The 22,457-nt window shown below is 41.8% G+C and overlaps 1 protein-coding gene across 3 annotated transcripts in view; it reads right to left on the bottom strand.

Annotated features, from left to right (window-relative positions):
• Positions 1 to 22,167, bottom strand: part of Trim33 (tripartite motif containing 33) — a 91,099-nt gene extending 68,932 nt beyond the window's left edge. For all 3 annotated transcript variants that reach the window (XM_041637894.1, XM_041637895.1, XM_041637896.1), the window contains exon 1: positions 21,521 to 22,167. In XM_041637894.1, the coding sequence (XP_041493828.1) occupies positions 21,521 to 22,046 (526 nt within the window). In that variant the 5' untranslated portion in view covers positions 22,047 to 22,167. The remainder of the gene's footprint in view (positions 1 to 21,520) is intronic.
• Positions 22,168 to 22,457: the final 290 nt, after the last annotated feature.

The raw sequence follows: 22,457 nt of genomic DNA, 5'->3' as shown, positions 1-22,457 counted from the left end.
AAAATCCTGTCTTGGGAAAATTAAAATAAACAAAATTATATCCAAAGGCTGGGAAGACAGTGACTAAAGTGTTTATCCTGTAGCGTGAAGACTGAAGTTTAAATCCCTTGAACCTGTGTAAATGCCAGGTGGTGAGGTGGACACTGAAGCTGTCTCTAATTCCAGCCTCTCAAGGATCCCCAAAGCAAGCTGGCTAGCAAGACTAGTGAGTTCTGGGTTGGACTGAGAGACCCTGCTTCAATGAATAAGGTGGAAGAGCCATCAAGGATTTCTGACATCAATCTTGGACACCCATATGCATGTGTAGTCCTACTCAAACATGGAGAAAAAAAAAAAAGAAATAAAGACCTACACTGACATTCCATCTCACCTCAAGTATAACTGACCACCATCAAGAAAACAAACAAATGAAGATGATAGGGGACTTTTATTAGAATATGAATATAGGCCGGGCAGTGGTGGCGCAAGCCTTTAATCCCAGCACTCGGGAGGCAGAGGCAGGCGGATCTCTGTGAGTTCGAGACCAGCCTGGTCTACAAGAGCTAGTTCCAGGACAGGCTCCAAAACCACAGAGAAACCCTGTCTCGAAAGACCAAAAAAGAAAAAAAAAAGAATATGAATATAGATTTCTTTTCCAGAATGTCTTAATATATAAGTGGTAAATGTGAGATTGTTTTTATTAAGGCTGTCATATAAATATAATGAAGGATATGTTTGTTATACCAAGTTTATTTTTCATGAGAATTGCAGAAGAATTCCATCATCACTAACAAACAGTAACATTTGGGATATGGGTAAGTTTTACTCTGTGTATCAGAAGAGCTATGTAGCTATCCAGTCTCTTGTGTCTTGAAAAATTCTTAATTGCTTTGTAGCTGGACAAACTATACTGTAAATTTAAAAAGTTAAGTCCAAATCGGGTATGGAGGTACAAGCCTTTAATCCCAGAACACAAGAGACAGGTGTAGACAGACCTCTGAGCGTTCAAGGCCAGCCTCATCTACAAAGTCATTCCAGAATAGTCAGGACTACTTAGAGAACTTGTCTCAAACAAACAAAATTAAACTAAACTAAAACAAAAAACAAACAAACAAAGAAACTGAAAATGGATCAGCAGTTGTTCTTCCAAAAGATTCAGGTTCAATTCCCAGCTCACACAGCAGCTCAGAACTGTCTAACTCCAGTCCAAGTACATCCAGTATGATGTTCTGGCCTCCACATGTACTGCCTGCACATAGTGCAGACATGCACATAGGCAGAACACCCATACACATAAAAGGTAAAAAAAATAAATTTAAAGATTATATTTTCATATACTTTGTCAATGTTGAGACAGGCTAATTTTGCTCAACATTAGATCACTGCTAATAACATATTTTGTTATAAATGCTATGGAGTTTGAAATTTTAACATTTAGTGAGTATACTATAAGGCTATCAAGCTAAAATCAGTATTGTCATAAAAAAGGCAAGACTACATTTAAAATCTGTTCATTAGCCGGGCGGTGGTGGCGCACGCCTTTAATCCCAGCACTCGGGAGGCAGAGGCAGGCGGATCTCTGTGAGTTCGAGGCCAGCCTGGTCTACAAGAGCTAGTTCCAGGACAGGAACCAAAAGCTACGGAGAAACCCTGTCTCGAAAAAAAAAAAAAAAAAAAAGAAACAAAAATCTGTTCATTAGATCACTAGACTCCATGTTTACAAAAAAATGTTATATCTGCAATATAATGGTACACATATATGAAAAATGCAACATCTACAAATGTTGTAATTTCTTCAGGGTATAGAGGTAAATTTATGAGAGTTACAGAAAATAAGTCTTACATAATTTATACAAAATAAGGTGGAATATAACTGAAATGCTTATATGGACTTTCATACTTTATTATCAAAGCAACTAGACTTTCTCAAAATGTTACTCTACTTTTAATAAAATTTTTAAAAGACTAAGCTTGAAAGACAAAAATTAAGTGTTTTTTTTCTTGTCAGATTTCGTCATGCTTTTAACAGAATTGGAGCTCAGTTAAATTTCTGTTTAAAGACTAAAAATCAGTTTGCAATTAAAAGCAAGTATTGCTCTTGCAAACGACTTTGAGTTTGGTTCCCAGCACTTATGTCAGGCAGCTTATAACTGCTTCTAACTCCAGTTCCTGAGATAAGACATCTTTTGCCTCTTTAGGTACCAGTACACACACATATGCACACACATACCACACTCTTAAATTTTTGCTTAGGCTGAGGTCTGTGTACATATGCATGCACAAGGGAACAAGTGCCCAAAATTGTATGCATGCATGTGGAGTTGAGCTTGCCTATGCGTGGGTATGTGGAGACCAGAGGTCAACATCAAATGTTTTCCTTAATTACGTTCTACCTTCTTTCTTTCTTTGATTTGAGAGAGGGTTTCTCTGTAGTTATTGGAGCCTGTCCTGGAACTAGCTCTTGTAGACCAGGCTGGCCTCGAACTCACAGAGATCCGACTGCCTCTGCCTCCCAGGTGCTGGGATTAAAGACATGCACCACCACTGACCGGCCGTTCTACCTTATTTCTATGACACAAGGTCTCTCACTGACCTAAACACGTCTAATTTCAGTGACGAAGGACAGCTGAGATCAAAATCAATAGCTAACAAGTAATGTCTTCAGAAAGAACTAGTTTTTGAGATGGTCTCACTATATAGCCCAGTCTGGCATAGAAATTGTCAATCCTTCTACCTCATCCTTACATGGAATCACAGGTATGCCATCATATTCAGCCTAAAATTTCTATTACTTGCTCCACATAGCAAAGCATCAGCAAAAACAAATTAAAAGTTGCAGATGATATTTTATCTAGAGCAAACATTAAGAAACTAGTTGAGGTGGAGAAAATGCTCAGTTAAGAGTGCCTAATGAATTTGCAAAGCTCCATTTCCACAACCACCTGCAACTAAAGCTCTAGGGAAATCTGATACCTCTGGTCTCTATGTGCACTATGTGCACACACGCATACACAGACACACAGACACACACATTAATTTAAAAAACAAATCTTTAACTCAGAAGGCAGAAACAGGCGTATCTCTATAAGTTCCAGGCCAGATAGGGCTACAATGTGAGACTCTGTTCCAAAGAAACTAGCCAAAACACTACTTAAAATCATAATAAATCATAAAATCATAAATAAAAAATATAATCTAAAAAAAAACCTCTCCTACTATCAAAATAATGAAAGCAACATTCTAGGTGAACACACCCAGACATTTTTGTGTTTTTGGTCAAGGTCAAACAGCCAAAAGACATTTTTGGTGGTTTTGGTCAAATGCAGGTCAAGGACTACATACATTATCATCCCCAAGAAGGAACAGCCACAAGTATTTCTTATCCCACCCATGTTTGAATTTCAAATCCAAAGCCAAGGCAGTGTAGCCAGAGGTCTAGAGCTTCCTTCTTGCCCCAATCCCAACTCCCAGTGCAAAGATTCTGTCCCAAGCACTGCAGACCAAAAGATAATGAGACAGCTCACTGGTAGGATGAAGAATTCATTCCAGGAAAGTCAAGCTCCCCCTCTTCTCTTCAACATCCTGCTCATGTCATCTCAGAACTAAGCCACCATTCCTGTCTCGCACTCCAGAGCAAGGGCTCAAAGAATCTGCCCAGGTGGCTGAGATGGCTCAGTGGGTAAAGTACTTACTGCTCAAATGTGAAGACCTTTATTCAAATTTCCAGAACACGTTAAAACCAGGTATGTAACAATCACAGTGTTACTACAGCAAGATGGGAGGCAGAGACGGAAGAATCCCCGAAAATCTGTTGGCCAGCTAGACTTGCATATTCATTCAGTGACAAAACAGACAGACACTAGTCACAAAAAGGTGGAAAGCAAGGACAGATTTCCAGGCTAGTCCTTGTCCTCTGATCTTCATGCACATGCAGTGGGGCCTGTAAAAACCAATGTGCACATACACAGAGATCTGCTCAGGGAAAGGGAAGGCCGTAAGAACATAGAGCTACCAAGCTCTTCCCCAAGAAACTGACTTCATTTGGAACTAAACAAAGAAAATTTCAAGCCTAAAAACAAGAAATTCTGGTAGCAAACAGTTAAGATGAAGATGGCAACTCTACAGGACAAATGAAACCAAAGTTGACAAGACAAGTCACTATAAAGCATACTCCTCCTCTGGGCAGAACACTGTCTCTGAGATTAACCTAAAAACTATAGCTCGAGCACAGGTGGGGATGACAAGACTTTGCTAAAACGACTTCCTGAAGTCACTACACAAAAGTCAGCAAACAACAACTGCCAGCACTAGAGTGGGAACGTCAGTACTTGGGAAGGCAGCAAAGTTCAAGGTCATCCTTGGCTACAGAGCCAGTTTTAGGCCAACTGGGGGCTACATGAGTCCGTGTCCCAAAAATTTTAACCAAAGCAAATAAATGAAGGTAGCAATGTTAGAAGAGGAACATACCGATTCATGAGAAATAAGATAAACCAAAATGGTAGGTATACATCCAACTGTACCAATAAGAGCATTAAGTATGAATGGATTAAACAACAAAACACGGACAGTGGTACTTGGGTCACAATTCAGTGGTAACTTAAAACAAGCTCAATTCAAGTCCCAGGATGGATGGACGGACAGACGGACAAAGATTTTTAAAAATTAGATTAAAAACAAGAATAGATCTGACTGTATGTTGTAAATGAAAGACAGTTTACATTCAGATATGCAAATACAATCAAAGCAGAAGGGTGGGAAAAGAATATCATGCAAGCAACAAGGGGAGAAAGGTGTACACATGCCTAGAGAGATGGTTCAGTAACTAAGAGCTATCTGCTCTTCCAGAGGACCTGGGTCTAAGTCCCAGTACCTACGTGGTGGCTCACGACTCCATAACTCCATTTTCAGATTTGACACACTCTTCTGTAATCTGTGAACACCAAGCACACAACTGGTTCACAGATTAGAGAGACACAAAACACACATGCCCATAAAATTTAAAAAGAAAGCTGGAGTAGCTATATTAAGATAGGAATAATAAGGGCTGGAGAGATGGCTCAGTGGTTAAGAGCATTGCCTGCTCTTCCAAAGGTCCTGAGTTCAATTCCCGGCAACCACATGGTGGCTCACAACCATCTGTAATGAGGCCTGGTGTCCTCTTCTGGCCCACAGACATACACACAGACAGACAATTGTATCCATAATGAATGAATAAATAAATAAATAAATAAATATTTTTAAAAAAGAATATAAGATAGAAATAAAAACTCTCTAAAGATATACAAAAATATCTATTCCAGTGTAAATATCAATACATTAATTTTAATGCAGTAAGCTGGGGGTTGAGCACATATTTAGCACACATGAACCCAAAGGTTCAGTCCCCAGAATGGCTGGACAGACAAGATTGTGGGTCAGAGGCACTGACATACAGATACCAACATATATCTATATATAGTGGAAAAAAAGTTAAGGAACCCAGAAAATCCTTTAAAAACAAGGTAGTGTTGGGGGGGGGGGTGACTCTGCATCAAAATTCTTTAAAAAAAAAAAGATTTATTTATTTATTGTGTACAGTGTTCTGTCTGCATGTATCCCTGCACGCCAGAAGAGGGCACCAGATCTCATTACAGATGGTTGTGAGCCAGATGCGGTTGCTGGGAATTGAACTCAGGACCTCTGGAAAATCAGCTAGTGCTCTTAACCTCTGAGCCATCTCTCCAGCCCTGCATCAAAATTCTTACAAAGGAACTGGGGTCAGTTCCTGGTGACAACATGGGGACTCACAACCTCCGAGTCTGCAAGTAAGGTTTGTTTTTACAGTGCTGGGGATTAACATCCAGGCTCTTGTGGTCAGCGAGGCATGTCCCCTTCCAATGAGCTTCATCTCTAATAAAAAAATTAATTAATTAATTAATTAATAAAGATTTGAGAGTCACTCTATTAATATCACACCAAACAGTCTTCAGAAGTATTTCCATTTACCCTGACTTTATCTGCATTGACAGACAACTCATTAAGTAGGAAAGTTCTCTCTATAAAAATTAACAAATACTGAACTACTACCCTGTAAGAAATGCGACATAGGTTTCTGCAAAGTTCTGGTCACATCTTCATCAACTGTTCATTACAGTATTACGCTACGCAATCTTCTGTTGAAGACACTTCTTAATATGTACTGTTGGCCCAATGACACTGAATCCACAGAATTCTGAAACTTTAAGATGTGGAGTGTCTTTTCCTTTTTATTATTTTTTTAAGATGTGGGGTGTCTTTTTTCCTATTTTATTTTATGTGTATGGATGTTTTGCCTGGATGCCTGCGTACCTCCAATGTGTCTCATTTTTAACCACAGGCCAGAAGAGGGTTTGGGTCCCCAAGAACTGTAATTACAGACAGCTGTAAACTACCATGTAGGTGCTAGAATCAAACCTGGGTCCTCTGGAAGAGTAGCAAGTGCTTTAACAGATGAGTCACCCCCTCCAAGCTTTAGTCTTCTTGCCTGAACAAAGAGCCTCTACTACTTTCTAAACACACACACACACCCATGCACACGGCCATCTATAGTGGGATCTGATGCCCTTTTGCCATGCAGGCATACATGCAGATAGAGCACTCATGTGAGTGAAATACTAGAAAGCACTTGGGGCCATTTTTACAACAGTGAAATCTTAGCTGGGTGACAGAGGTGCATGTCTTTTACCTCAGTACTCAGGAGGCAGAGACGGGCAGATCTCTGTGGGTTCGAGGCCAGTCTGGTCCACAAAGCGAGTTCCAGGACATTTAGGGCTGTTACACAGAGAAACCCTGGAGAGAAGGGGAGGAATACTACCTTCCTAGCTCAACCTCAGCTGAAAGTACTTAAGTCAGGTAAAATATCTTGTCACTCTGTCCAAAGCATTGATATTGGGCCATTGATATTGATATTGGGTTTACAAGTACATTTCAGCCGGGCGGTGGTGGTGCACGCCTTTAATCCCAGCACTTGGGAGGCAGAGGCAGGCAGATCTCTGTGAGTTCGAGACCAGCCTGGTCTACAGAGCTAGTTCCAGGACAGGCTCCAAAGCCACAGAGAAACCCTGTCTCGAAAAAAAAACCCAAAAAATAAACAAAAATAAAATAAAATACAAGTACATTTCACTGATTTAATATATTTTAAAATAGAAAATCCTGAAACTGAGTATAGCTCACTGGCCAAGCACTTACTTTTTATGGCAAAGCCCTGAGTTCAATAAACATCACAGTGGCAGCTCACCAACAAAATACAAGCGATCTAATTTCCCCTCATTCTGGTTACTACTTCCTGTTTATTTCTTATTATAGACATCCTACTAAGTGTGAAGCAGTATGGTTTTGTTTACACCCTGCCCCCAATGATACACACAGCCTTCTGCTTCATATGCTTTTCCACTGAGCTGCATCTTCAGCTCAGGACTATACTGCTCTATCAAAGAATACTGAACATCTTTTCATGTGTTTATGGGCTATATAACTTTCTGCTTACTATACCATTGTTCAATATATTGCTTTTAAAATAGTCTTTTCGCTTTCTTTTTTAAATACAGTTATATAGTTTGTGTGTGTATTTGGGGGAGGGGGGTTTCACTTATGCCAAGGCATGCATGTGGATATAAGAGGACAACCTGCGGGTGTGAGTTCTCTTCTTCCACAATGCAGGTCCCAGGGAATCAAACTTGAGTCAACAAGCTTGGCAGCAAGAGCCCCCATCTGCTATTTTATCTCCCTAGTCTTCTACACATTCTTAATAATATCACTGTAAGTATATATTTTTGATAAAGCCCAGTTTTCTGCCTTCTTTTTGTTGCTCATACTTTTAGTATCATATATAAGGATCCACTGTCAACCCCAAGGTCATGAAGACTTACTCCTATTTTCTTCAAAGAGTTTTATGACTTTATCATTTATACTTAGGCTGTTGGTCCATCTGAAGTTCATTTCTGCCCATGGTGTCTGACAGAGATATAATTTCATCTGTTCTTAAAAACCCATTTTCCTAATACTGTTTTCCTGAAGAGACTACCTTTTCTACCACTCTACTTGTCGCCCTAGTAGAAAATGACCTGAATACACTGACAGTCAAAATAAACTCAATACAAGCTATGATTGAGGAGTCAGGAACTTCATGAAGACAAGAAATGTGAGGAACCTTTTCCTTGTATAGTTTTGTATACTTATTTAATGTTTGAGCAAATAAAAAGCAAAATAAAGTTTTAAAAAATGAAAAGTATGTGCCAAGCAAGGTAGCTCAATGCCACACCTGCCACACAAGCCTGATAACCTGAGGCGCATCCCCAGAACCCATATAAAGATGGAAGGTGAGGACCAACACCACTGACCTCCATTCACATGCTATGACACACATGCATCACCTCCCTAAATCACATATACACAAAGAGCGAAAAATAATTTCAATTATAAAACGCACGTATAAGGCAAGTCACAAACCAGGCTATATATGTGGAAATTATATATATACATAAATACATATACAGAAGCACTGAAAAAAGAGGCAGAAAATCCACTAAGAATGTGGGCACATAGGGTTGGGGGGAATGTAGCTCAGTGGGAGAAAACATGAGGCCCTAAGTTCAATCCCCAGTATTGCAAAACAACAAACAAGAGGGAGAAAATAGAAGGGGACAACATACCAAATGGTGCTAAACTTTAAAAGTTCTCAAGAAAACTGCAAACCAAAATACCTAGGACAAGAAATGACTAGGCAAAGAAACCTGTCAAACCTAATGACCTGAGTTCAATAACCAGAACCTACACATGGGAAGGAGAGAACAGACTCCCACAAACTGCCTGTCATCTGAACCCATACACATATAACATTTTAAATTTTTATTATTCTATCACATACCCAACACAAAGATTTAGTGTCATTCTAAAGATACCTATTATCATAATTAAAAGTGCTTATGTGAATTCTGAGACCCAAACACAACTAGTATGGCATTCCAATCACTTTCCAAATATGACTACAAGATTCAAATATTAATTTGAAAACACATTTGCATTTGTTTCTTGCAGTGAAACACTGATGATTATAACAATGCTTGTTGGTAATAACATATTACAGTGTTGGGGAAAAGGATCACTGGGTAAAGCGCTTATGACCAAGTTGGAGAACCTAAGTTCAATTTCCAGAACCCAGATAAAAAGACGGACTGCACAACACTGTGACGCACACTGGAGAGGCAGAGAGAGAAAAATCTCTGGATTTTGCTGAACAGCCAGTCTAGCTCAATCAGATTCAATAAGATTTTTCTTCCTTGGGCTGGAGAGATGGCTCAGAGGTTAAGAGCATTGCCTGCTCTTCCAAAGGTCCTGAGTTCAATTCCCAGCAACCACATGGTGGCTCACAACCATCTGTAATGAGGTCTGGTGCCCTCTTCTGGCCTACAGACATACACAGACAGAATATTGTATACATAACAAATAAATAAATAAATATTTAAAAAAAAAGATTTTTCTTCCTCAAAAATTTCTAGGCATACTTCAGACACACCTAAGAATAAACACACACATACAAATAGCACCAATATATTACAATACAGCTACTGAAAACCCTCTAAAGGGAAATTTTTACTTAAGTACTTAACTTAAACTTCCAAGTTAGAAAATTAAACTGAGGGGCTGGAGATAGCTAAGATGGATAAGAGCCCAGGCTGTTGTTCCAGAGGAACTGGATTCAATTCCCCCTGCCATGGCAGTTCACTTCAGTCTGCAACTTCAGTCCATGGGCTCCAATACCCACTTCTCAATTTCAGGCTGGATTTCTTCAATATATATATTGAAGGTTAGTATCTCCAACATGTAAGAGCAATATTTAAGTATGATTTTATCAGTCTACTTCAGTGGCCTTGTTTGTTAAAGTAAGTGGGCTTACAGTGAAGCCTGGCATTTTTTTTCCAAGGGGGAATAAATGAGTGAATAGGGAGAGATGGTCATGACATGGAAAAAATCCTGGGTTTGATTCTTAGCATTAGAAAAATAACATTATTGTACCTTTGAGAAGATCTTTATAAGCAATAAGGTAACATGAAAATATTTTACATTGAAACTGACAAATTTCCTTGTTTTGTTTTCAGAAGAACTTGATTATGTAACCCAAGATGGCATCAAATTCATTCAAATTTCCAAATGCAATACATACACACACACATATAGATGAGAGAGAGAGAGAGAGAGAGAGAGAGAGAGAGAGAAGCAATACCATATCTGGCTTGGACTTCATGTTATTTACAAAGTGATCTAGATGAATGCAAGGGAAGTATTTTAATAATCCACTGATTGTCCACAGTTAATTTTTCCTGCCATTATTAATTCAGACACTATCTTAAAAGCATCTAATTTTTTTATTTTTGTTTTTCAAGACAGAGTTTCTCTGTAGCTTTGGAGCCTGTCCTGGAACTAGCTCTGTAGACCAGGCTGGTCTCGAACTCACAGAGATCTGCCTGCCTCTGCCTCCCGAGTGCTGGGATTAAAGGTGTGTGCCACCACTACCCGGCTAAGCATATTATTTTATAAGGGACAAACAAGAGAAAAAGTTGGATAGATGTAAAACCAGCCTGAGCTGCAAGTGAAAGAAGGACCAAAATCAATCACAATATGCATATTAGCAAAAGGGATCACCTCCAAGCCAACACTATGGGCAGAAGCAGCAAATTTCAATTATAACTAACCTCTACTCTGAACATTTCTGTGAATATTTGACTTAATGTCACAAAATATCACCATTTTTAAAAATAATCTGATCAATAATCACTTCAGCAAGTTTCAATGGGCTCAAGGTTTACTACACACCCCCCTATAATATGCTTCACAATACATGAAGGTAATACTAAGTACAAAACAGAAAACTTAATATCCTGACAACACTGAGATGCAGTGTTTTTGCTACTTTTGATTCCTCAGATTTATAAGTACAAGCACAGTGAAATAATTCTAAGCACCCTGCCTCATATCTATTGTATTCCATATAATGACATCCTCCCTGTACACTAGTGCTTATTATATGAGGCTTGTTCCTAAAAATATGTTGTATAATCTGGTTATTAGCATCCTACTAATAAACCACAAATGGGTAACAGGCAGAAATTTTACTCAGCAGTCATTTGTACTGTTCAAATAAAAACCTGAGCACTCTTTCAGATCCCTCATGACATACCGCACCGACCTGACTCATAACTGTTACCTAATACTTCCCACCAAATCCAAATATGGGGCCATAGTACCAGGGAGTACAGTTTTAGGCCTTAAGGCAATTATCAAAGATATGAAAGGAATTCATGTAACAAAAGAAAACTAATTTCTATAATTTTTATTGACAGAAATTTCTTAAATAACCTAGTAAAATTATTTGTAATACTCTACTAAGAATGGAGGCCTGGCAGTGGTGATGCACGCCTTTAACCTTTAGCACTCGAAAGGCAGAGGCAGATGGATCTTGGAGCTTGAGGCCAGCCTGGTCTACAGAGTGAGTTCTAGGACAGCCAGAGCTATACAGAGAAACCATGTCAAAAATCCAAAACCAAAAAAGAACAGAATCATTTTTAGAATAATTTGCAACCTTTTTTTGTTTATTATTTTGAGCCTATGTATTTTGGTATGGTAACCAGTCTCTAAGGTAGACCTTAAGGTCATTTTCATTTTTTTTATTTTTAAGAAATTCTGCGAGGCTGGAGAGATGGCTCAGTGGTTAAGAGCATTGCCTGCTCTTCCAAAGGTCCTGAGTTCAATTCCCAGCAACCACATGGTGGCTCACAACCATCTGTAATGAGGTCTGGCACCCTCCTCTGGCCTTCAGGCATAGACACAGACAGAATATTGTATACATAAAAAATAAATAAATAAATAAATAAATATATTTAAAAAAAAAAAGAAATTCTGCTGTGAGCCGGGCGGTGGTGGCGCACGCCTTTAATCCCAGCACTTGGGAGGCAGAGGCAGGCGGATCTCTGTGAGTTCGAGACCAGCCTGGTCTACAAAACCACAGAGAAACCCTATCTCGAAAAAAAAAAAAGAAAAGAAAGAAATTCTGCTGTGATTCAGGCCAGGTCACTTAAGGCACACAACTATTTTCCTTATACTCTGCATCTTTGGTTCTTGGGGGAAAGTTGTTATGTTTTCGGTTCTTGGAAAGGGGCCAATATAGAAAAGAAGTTTCCTGCCATATGAGGTTGTGCATCTTCTAGCCTAATCAATTTCAGTTAACTGTAGCCTAGTGATTTTGACTACAATCTCACTAGAAGCACTGAGCCAAACTGACAAATTCTTGAGGTACGTAGAGGATTTGCTTTTTTGAGAGAAGGTTGCATATGTCATATAGCTCACGCTGTCCTTTAAATTTGCTATGTACTTAGGGAAGATGTTGAAGACCTGATCTTCTTGCCACTAACCAACTAACCACTGATGATTGCAGGCATACACCACCACAGCTGGGTCTATTCTTTTTCTATTTCCTTTGTTTCCTTGTCCTTCCCTGACTACAATTCTGCTCTCACCATCTTCCCCTACACATATTCTGAGCACTCTATCCACTAAATGACTACTCACTACTCTGCTTTATGTAGCTGATGAGTTTCCCATTTGGTTGATGTGGTGGTCTGAATGAGAAATGTCCCCCTTAGGTTCCGGCACGGGACACCTGGTGTCCAGCTGGTTGTGCTGTCACTGTTAACTGTCCTGTTCTCATGGTCAAAGGGATCAGCGTAGAGAAACTGTAGACAAACCACAAAAAGATCTACCTTAGGGATTGGTTACCATATCAAAATACATAGGCTCAAAATAATCTTCAATTTACATATTCAACAAAAAAATGTACAGAATCCACTGAGAATTCTTGCAAAAACAAAGCAGTCTGAAGAAAAATAGAAAATATACAGACAATTCATAGAAGGAGCATAAGTCATATTCAAAAAGTATTCCTGGAGCCGTGGTGTCGCTCAGCAGTACAGCATTTCTCTAACATAACATGTAAAGGTCATGGGATTAGGAGTTGTTCATTAGTACCATGTAGTGCACGTGTTTTCATCGCTAAGCCAAGACTAAGCACTTCTCTACAAAGAATGCAACTGTGTTCATTCATCCTTGCAGTCTGTCCCACTGTCCCTTGAGTCTAATGACTAGGGACAGACTGGCAGTTTGTGACTCATAGAAGAGACAGAGGTTAATTTATCCATCACCCTAAGCCTAATCTCTGAACTTGACACTAGCAAAAATACAGTGATAGAAAAGTCGTAACCATAAAGTGAACAAGATAGTAGGTCTATGGTGAACTATTTATGAAAAGGCTAACTCCAGGAAAGAAGCATTGACTTCATTTTTACATTATGTAATCTCAAAGCTGTAAGTGAATAAACCTGTAGCTTCCTACTCTTTCTCACTATCCCAAAGACTGTAATTATCATTTTCATATTGTCCTTTAAAGAACTGAGTGTTATCTCTGTGAGTTCGAGACCAGCCTGGTCTACAGAGCTAGTTCCAGGACAGGCTCCAAAGCCACAGAGAAACCCTGTCTCGAAAAACCAAAAAAAAAAAAAAAAAAAACTGGGTGTTATTTTGATCTCAGAATCCTTGTATTCTAGTTTTTAAAGAACTCAAAGCACTTTTGCCTATGTTATAGCTATTTAAATAAAATATTAAAAAATTTTAAATATTGGGATGGCTCAGTGGTTAAGAGCATTGACTGCTGCTGCTCTTCCAGAAGACTGAAGTTCAACTCCCAGTACCCACATGGCAGCCACAACTGTCTGCAACTCCAGTTCCAGGGTACCGAACACCCTTGTACAGATACGCATGCAGGCAAAACAATGCACATAAATAAAACTTTTTTAAAAATTTTAAATATTTATCAATTCATTAGGGAATGGGGAGATGGCTAATGTATACAAAGTACTTGCTGTACCAGCATGAGGACTGGAGTTCAGATCCCCAGAACCAACATTTTAAAAAATCAGACCAGTGCAGTGCTGAACATTATTATATCTTTAATCCAAGCACTTGGAAGTCAGAGGCAGGGGAAGAGTGCTGGAGGGCTAGAAAGAAGAGAGCAGAGGCAGCCTGGTCTACAGAGAAAGATCCAGCAGGGTGGTGGTGGTGCACACCTTTAATCCCAGCACTCAGGAGGCAGAGGCAAGAAGATCTCAGTGAGTTTCAGGACAGCAAGGACTACACAAAGAAACCCTGTCTTGAGAAGAGAAGAAAAAAGAAGAGAAGAGAGAGAGGAGGGGAAGGGAGGGGGGAGGGAAGGGGAGGGGGGGAAGCAGGGTATGCCTGATTGCTGCCAAGTAATCTCAACACTTCAGTGTCAGAGACAGGGGAACCACCAGTCAGATTGGCTGAAAGTGGCAAGTTCCAGGTTCAGCAAGAAACCCTGCCTGAGTAAAGTGGAGTATTCAAAGAAGACATCCAAAATAAACTTCAAGCTTCCATGGGCAGGCACCCACATGTGAACATATACCTGCATATACATGTACCCATGCATACAAACACACACACACACACATTACAAAAAAGAATTCTAGCCGGGCGGTGGTGGCGCACGCCTTTAATCCCAGCACCTGGGAGGCAGAGGCAGGCGGATCTCTGTGAGTTCGAGGCCAGCCTGGTCTACAGAGTGAGTTCCAGGACAGGAACCAAAAGCTACGGAGAAACCCTGTCTCGAAAAATCAAAAAAAAAAAATTCTATCAGAAAGTTTTCATGTGTATGTGTGTGTGCGCACATGTGTGCACACAAGCTAGAGCTATATAACTCAGTGATAAAGCATGTGCCTAGCATGTCCCAGGCTATGGATTCAATCTCTACCACCAAAATAAATAAATACAAACACATATACATACATACATAGTTAAGAGTGGCAGTGTGTTATTTTCAATTCCTCTAAAGTCTGCTAGCAGAAGCTGGCCTGATATAAACTTCCACAGTTCCACTAGGCTGAACTCAGACTGGCCCTAAACTTGCAGACTTAGGCAGTCTTCTAACAGTTTCTCAAGCAACACGGACTACAGAAATGCACCACCAAGCCAACCTCATTTAATCTGTTTTTAATTTTTTTTCTTTGAAGCACATAAAAACCTGACCACATATAACTATATACTTTAAAAAAAAAAAGGAAGATTACATTTAGTAGTCTTTTCAAATAATTGTAGAAAACCTCTCATTTCTTTCACATGAGAGAAAAATCTCAAAGGCACATTTCCTAAGTGTCTGTAGTAATGTGGACTCCTAAACCTCACATGTATACTTTAACTTCTCTCATATTAAAACCACGTACTTGTAGCCTGTTGTGTTTTGAATCTCTTTCCTAAGCATATTACAGCATTACAGTAATCAGTTGGATAATACTCATTCACTGAGTTCTATAGATCTTCCAAATGCTGACATTTTATTATCCAATATAGATACATGCTCACACACTCATTCTACCAATCTCATCAGAAAAGGATTTAAGTAATGAAAAACTGTCAGGCTCATAGCAACAGATACTGTTTTTCCAAATTCCAATTTTTATTTAAAAGCTCACTCAATTTTTATCCTTGGCAAACATATACTTGCAACTTGTTTTCCTGGAAGTGACAGGCTCAATTCATTCATTCTTGAGATAATGGCTGCCAAACACACATGCCTGAAAACATCGTCTGTCAGTCATTTTTAATTAAAAAAAAAAATATTTTCTATTTTAAAAAAATGCAGCTAACTTAACTCAGAACTCTTAACAAATGGCAGTTCAGAGACAATGACTTAGGCTGGGCAGGGGCACAGCTCAGCAGTAAGGCATGAAGCCTTCTGCTATAGACCAGCAGTTTCACCCATTACTGCTCTTTTACCGTTACTGTGTCAGCACACTAATTAAAGCAAATGAGGAACTGCGGTTATTTACAATAAAATGCTTTAACCCTGCATACCATGAGAGGTTCTCAAAGATAACTGTACTCACATTCTGTGGGCCACCCCTTAAGAACTACTGTTTAGCCAGGCAAGAATCCCAATTTCCCAAGAAACTGAACCAGAAGGATCAATTACTTGAGCCTAGAGCCCATTCAAGGACAGTCTGGGCAAAGTTGCGAGACCATATCTGCAAAAACAGGGCTAAAATTCTAAGTTGGTAAAATTTTTGCCTAACAAGCATCAAGCCCTAAATTCAATCCTCAGCACCATAAAAACCAGGAGTAGGAACATACACCTGTAATCTCAGTACTCAAGAGTTAGAGGCAGGAAGATCAGAAGTTCAAAGCCATGCTCAACTAAATTCAAGGCTCTGATATATAAAACACTATCTCAAAATATTAAAATTAGCCGGGCGGTGGTGGCGCACGCCTTTAATCCCAGCACTCGGGAGGCAGAGGCAGGCGGATCTCTGTGAGTTCGAGACCAGCCTGGTCTACAAGAGCTAGTTCCAGGACAGGCTCCAAAACCACAGAGAAACCCTGTCTCAAAAAACCAAAAAATAAATAAATAAATAAATAAATAAATAAATAAAAAGAAATTCACTTGGGGGGGCAGAGGCAGGCGGATCTCTATGAGTTCGAGGCCAGCCTAGTCTACAAGAGCTAGTTCCAGGACAGGAACCAAAAAGCTACGGAGAAACCCTGTCTCAAAAAATCAAAAAAAAAAAAAAAAAAATTAAAAAAATTAACAGGGGCTCAGCTGTTATGTGTACATACTCTTCCTCTGGAGGACCCAAGTACAACTCCCAACACCCACATCAAGTGGCTCCCTATACTTCAGGGATCAGCGGCACCGTCGTTGTGCTATCACAAATATACCCAAGTTTATCTGGCGGCACACACCTTTAATCCCAGCATTTGGGAAGCAGAGGTGAGTTTAAGGGCAGCCTGGTCTATACATCAACTTCCAAGACAGCCAAGTCTACACAAAGACACCTTGTTGGGAGAAGGGGGCGGATTTTGGTTTTGCCCCCCCCCCACCCCAGACAGGGTTTCTCTGTAGCTTTGGAACCTGTCCTGGAACTGGTTCTTGTAGACCAGGCTGGCCTCAAACTCACAGAGATCCGCCTGCCTCTGCTTTCCCAGTGTTAGGATTAAAGGTATGCACCACCACTGCCCTGCCCCAAGACCAAACATTTTTAAAACCACAAAAGCACTTTTAAAAGCTCAGTACTGAGATTCAACAAGCATGAGCTGGCTTGATTTTCCAATGCGCTAACACTAAATTAAAGATGGCTCAGGGTTAAGAGCACTTACTGCACTTGTAGAGAACACGGGTTTAAGTCCCAGCATCCACTTAGCAGCTCATAACTTTCTGTAACTCCATTTCCAGGGAATCCAATGCCCTCTTCTGACCTCCATGGGCACTGCATGCACATGGTGAACACACCCACATAAAACACTCACAAGATAAAAATTAAAATTTTCAAATCCAAGTTCTTCAAGTATGGTAGATTATTACCTGCACTAGAACCACAAGAGGACCATGTTAAAAGTGTGTGTACAAAGCCCAATCTGGTGACACATGCCTATAATTCTAGTCCTTGGGAGATCAGGAGTTAAAGACCATCCATACTCAGTTACATAGCAAGTCTGAGGCCAGCCTGGGCTACATGAGATCCTGTTTCAAAACCAGCAATAAAAGGGCAGATACAAGAGGTGGAGGTATAGTTAGTAGTAGAGAGCTTGCCTCAAATGATAAGGCCCTGAATCCAAACTCCCCCCCTTGAAAATAAAAAAGGTAATTAAAATTAAAAAACAGTAATAATAATAAATAAAAGAAATGGAGAGATGGCTTAGCTAGTAAAAGCACTGGCTACTCTTCAAGAGGACCTGGATTCAATTTCCAGCACCCACATGGTAGCTCCCAGTCAGTTTTATTGGATCTCATGCCCTTTGCTGGCCAAAGGCACCAGGCACACACATACAGGCAAAACACCCCACATATAATTCTTTTTTAAAAAGGTACAGTTACATACCTCAAATGGAACACATTTCTAAAAAAAAAAAAAAAAAAAAAAATCCCTAAGTCAACATTTAATAAAGCTCTGCAGATGATTCATATCTTTAAAGATTTGTTGTGTGTCTGTGTGTCCACACTAGAGCTATAGGCAGTAATACAGGAAGCTGTAAGCCCGGATGGCTTCCCATTGTGCTGGGAATCCAATTTTGGTCATCTCTAAGAGTAATCAGTACTCTTAACCAGAGCCATCTCTCCTGCCCCTCTAAATATGTTTCTCAAACTGTGGGTCATGACCTTTATTAATCTCTATCGCCAGAAATATTCATGTTACAAATTCATAACAATATTAAAATTATAGTTATGAAGTAGCAACAAAGATAATTTTATGGGTCATCACAACATGAGGAACTGTATTAAAAGGCTGAAGCATTAGGAAGATGGTTTGTTTGTTTGTTTGTTTGGAACAAGGTTTCTCTTTGCAATCCTGGTTTGTCCTGGAACTCACTCTGTAGACCAGGCTGGCATCCACCTGCCTCTGCCTCTCAAGTGCTGAGATTAAAGGCGTGTACCATCACCCCCTGGCTTTTAGATTATTCTTATTTGCTCAAAAGACATATTTATTGAACATATATTCTGCAATAGTCTAATAGGAAATAGATGAGCAAGTAAAAAATCACATTTTTAACTGTGCTATGAAATGCAAAGGGTACATATTAAAGTTACTACTGACAAAATATCTTCTAGGCTGTCTGCCTAAAAATGGCTGATTTAGTATTCAATTTGTTTTAGATACTTCTCAGCAAAACTACTTAGAAAGCAGCATTACTTAGATGAGAGTGTGTTTATTCCTTTCCACTTTTTTTAGTTCAAAAGCAAGAGAGAAGAGAATTGAAGAACTTACAGATTATTCTGTCTTCTGAACATATTTCAGAGAGCCAACTTTGTAACTTCAGTCCCTCAGCTAATCAGTCAGATACATTTGCATCTTTGGTTCCCTCTAAATGTCTCCCCTAACACAAGCTTTCACAAGAACACTGAATCTCATGTGTCCACTGAATCTCATGTGTCCTATTATGCTCTCAAGAATCATAAGCAGTTATCCTCTTACATCTATTTTCACTTAGTATCTCCATCAATCAAAACTCAAATTTTAGTTTGTTTTGTTGTTGTATTTGTAGATCTGGTTTCATTGTGAACTCACTGTGTAAACCCGGCTCATCTTGAATGCAACAGCAATTCCAGTGCCTCAGCCTAAGAGATGGGATTATATATATATGCTATCACACTCTGCTCAGAACTTTATTCTTGGCCAGGCAATAGTGGTGCACGCCTTTAATCCCAGCACTCAGGAGGTAGAGGAAGGCCCTCTAAATTTAAGACCATTCTGGTTCACACAGGGCTACACACAGAAACCCTGTCTCTCAAAGAGAGAGGGGGGGGGGAGGAAAAAAGGAAAGGAGAGGAAGGGAGGGAGGGAGGGAGGGAGATTTATCTCTCCAAATATTTAGGAAATGGGCCAAGGGAAAAACCCAAATTCAGCATTTCTCAGAAAGCCAACATCTACCAAGCCAATGCCTACCCTAATACCAAATGTACCCTTGTGTAATATCTGGTATCAGACTTTAGTACCTATTCCAAACAATTTCTCACCTAAAATCATTGTCAAGATTCTATCAGGTCTCCCTGCCTGCAGCCTTGCCTCTCCTTGTTCCTCCAAGTGCCCTAGTCATTCTTCTGGATCACAAATCTGAATGTTTTTTCCTCTTGATACAAAAACTCTTCAGAAGCTGTGCTAGTTCAGTTTGTCAAATGCTTGCCTAACATGCATAACACCCCAGAGTCCATCACCAGCTGTTGCAGAGTATTTGTTTAACTACCTAAAGATGCATTGCTGTCTTACCTTGCCTGCTTAAGACACCTGACTAGGTCTAATAAATAGCTCAACAGTCAACAGTGAGGAAGAGGCATAGGTGAGACTTCCCTCCAAGGAAAGAAAGTACGAGTAGGAATTTAGGCTGGGGTGAGGGAGTGGATAGGGGCCAGACAGACAGACACAGAGAAAGTAAGCAAGTAGGACATACAGAAGGAAAGAAAGGTAAAAAGCCCCGAGGCAAAATGTAGATGAATAGAAACTGTTAAATTAAAAGAGCTAGTGGGACAAGTCTAAGCTAAGGCCAAGCGTTCATAATTAAGAAGTCTCTGTGTCTTTATTTGGGAACTGGTTGGCACCCCAAAGAAAATTCCAACTACAGCCAGCACTGCATAAATCTAGGAGTAGAGGTGCGCATGGCTATAATCCTTGAATTTAGAAGGCAGAAGCAGTAGGATCAGAAGTTCAAGGCCATTCTAGACACTAGAGTTTGAGACCAGCCTACAAGAGACCCTTCAGAAAGGTCCTCTAGTCTATGTGATAAACCCCAATCCACCCTTTGGTATAATCCACAATTCCTTCCCGGCAATTCCAAAATCAATTTTAAAAGCTTTGAAATTTTAAGGCTTTTAGCAAGCATGTCATAAAGCCTAACTCACTTAATTGCAGGGTGTATCTACCCCATTAATGTATTTATTAATTTTTATATAGAAACATTGTTCCATAATGGGTACCTACAGCCTGCTAGAGTACTACACAAGAGATCTTTCTAGGAAAAAGAAAAATTCCAATACTGCATCTCAAATCCATAACAAACTAAACCTAACAGTTTCAGAAACTGGAAGGATAGATCCCTTAACAACTGAGCCCATTAGTACAATCTAACTTCCACCAATCACTTCACATGTCCTTTAAAGGGTTGTAGAAAGTGCCCTGTGCCGGGAATATCATCCAAGCCAGCAAAAAACATGCTCCAGGACTTCCTTTACCGGGGAGCTTCCTACACCTTCCCTCCATTACACCCAACCATGGCACCCACCTCTACAGCTGCAGGTTACAAAGGTTTCCCCTACTAGACTTAATGAAATCCTGAGTATTTTATTCAGTCATAGCACAGCGCCCTGAATACTTGGGTCTAAGAATGCATAACAAACAACATAAGCCCAACTCTTCCTACCACTCTCTTCCCTTTCAAGTTTATTTCTTCATCCTCAAATCCAAGGACTTCCCCTAGCCAGGCAGGCCCCTCACAATTATCATCACTTACCGAGCTCCTCGTCACAATGTCAGCGTGGGGCGCTCTTTTTGCCCAAAGTCTCCAATGTCTTTTATTATCATTCAATCGGTAATTCTTCCTCCTAACCGAGAGCAGGCCAATTCCCCTCTCGGAAGCAATCCATCCCAACCCCATCTCGTCCAACTCGCCCGTACAGGCCCTTTCCCCCAAAAAACACTTCTCGGGGCGGCTTCTGCAGACCCCTTCTCTGTCTCTGTTAGTCCACCCTCTGCAGAAGCGCCTCAAACCTCCCTCGCAGCATCCCCTCCCCCAGCCCCTCGCGGCCGGCACCCCTCCCTTCTGCCTCCCCGTATCTCCGGCGGTGCAGCTTCTCTGGTAACCGTCCCCGGGGCCGTGGCTTTCGCCTCCGCAACCTCTCGGCACTGCACCGTCCGAGCAGCCTCAGGACCCCCGCCCCCGTCACCAGACCAGCACCAGGGTGCGGCCTGCTACTCACCTTGCTGGACGTCGCCGTTGGTGCCCCCGGGGATGGGCACGCTGAGCTGGCGCTCGGGCTCGGGCAGGCAGCGCAGGCAGAAGGAGTGCAAGCAGGGGAGCAGCTTGGGCTCCGCCTCACGCCGGCTCTGCAAGCTCTGCTGACACACGGCGCAGGTGTCCAGAAGCGAGGCTGGTGGCCCGAGCGGCGGCCCCGACGAGGGACCCGGGGCCGGAGCCGACGCTGCAGCTGGGGCCGGCGTCGATGCCGTGCCCCCGGGAGCCGTGGAGCCCACAGAGGCCGCGGGAGCCGAGGCGGCCGGAGCCGAGCTGGAGGAGGCCGCGGTCACCCCCCCGTCGTCGGGCCCAGCCGCACCGCCCTCCGCGCCAGTCCTGCCGCCTTCCTCCTCCTCCTCCTCCACCAGCACCGCGGCGAGAGGCGGCTCCGCCTCCTGCGCCGGGCCCGCGGCGGCCCCGGCGGTTACCGGCGCGCTGCCGCTGCCCCCGCCGCCGCTCTCTGCCTCACCGCCGCCTTTGTTTTCCGCCATGTTTTCCTCTTTGAACCCGCCGGACCGCCCCGCGCCGCCCGCCGCTCGCGCCGCCGCCGCCGCCCCCAGCCCCAGCCGCAACCACAGCGAGAGCGGCCGCCGAGAGCGAGCGAGGTAGCGAGCAAGCGAACACACGGGCGCGCGCGCGCACGCGGCGCCCCCGCCCTCGCGTCGCGCGGCGGGAGGGGCGGACGCGCGCACGCACGCCCCGACGTCCTCCGGAGGGAGGCGGGAACTCGGTCGTGCGCGCGCGCGGAACGGTCGGCGAAGCCAGTCCGCGCCTCGGGCCGGCGCGTTGCGACAGAGCCGGGGCTCGGGAGCTCGTAAGGAGCTTTTAAAGCCTGAAGTTAGTGGCACTGGGTCTCTGTGGCGTGCGTTTGGCTGCTAGCGCCGAAGGGGCAGCGGTGCGGG

Source organism: Microtus oregoni, unplaced genomic scaffold (genome assembly GCF_018167655.1).
Source record: "Microtus oregoni isolate MIOR12 unplaced genomic scaffold, Mior012 000054F_ref0000373, whole genome shotgun sequence".
NCBI classification, from domain to species: domain Eukaryota; kingdom Metazoa; phylum Chordata; class Mammalia; order Rodentia; family Cricetidae; genus Microtus; species Microtus oregoni.
This window is presented reverse-complemented; position numbering and strand designations above follow the sequence as displayed.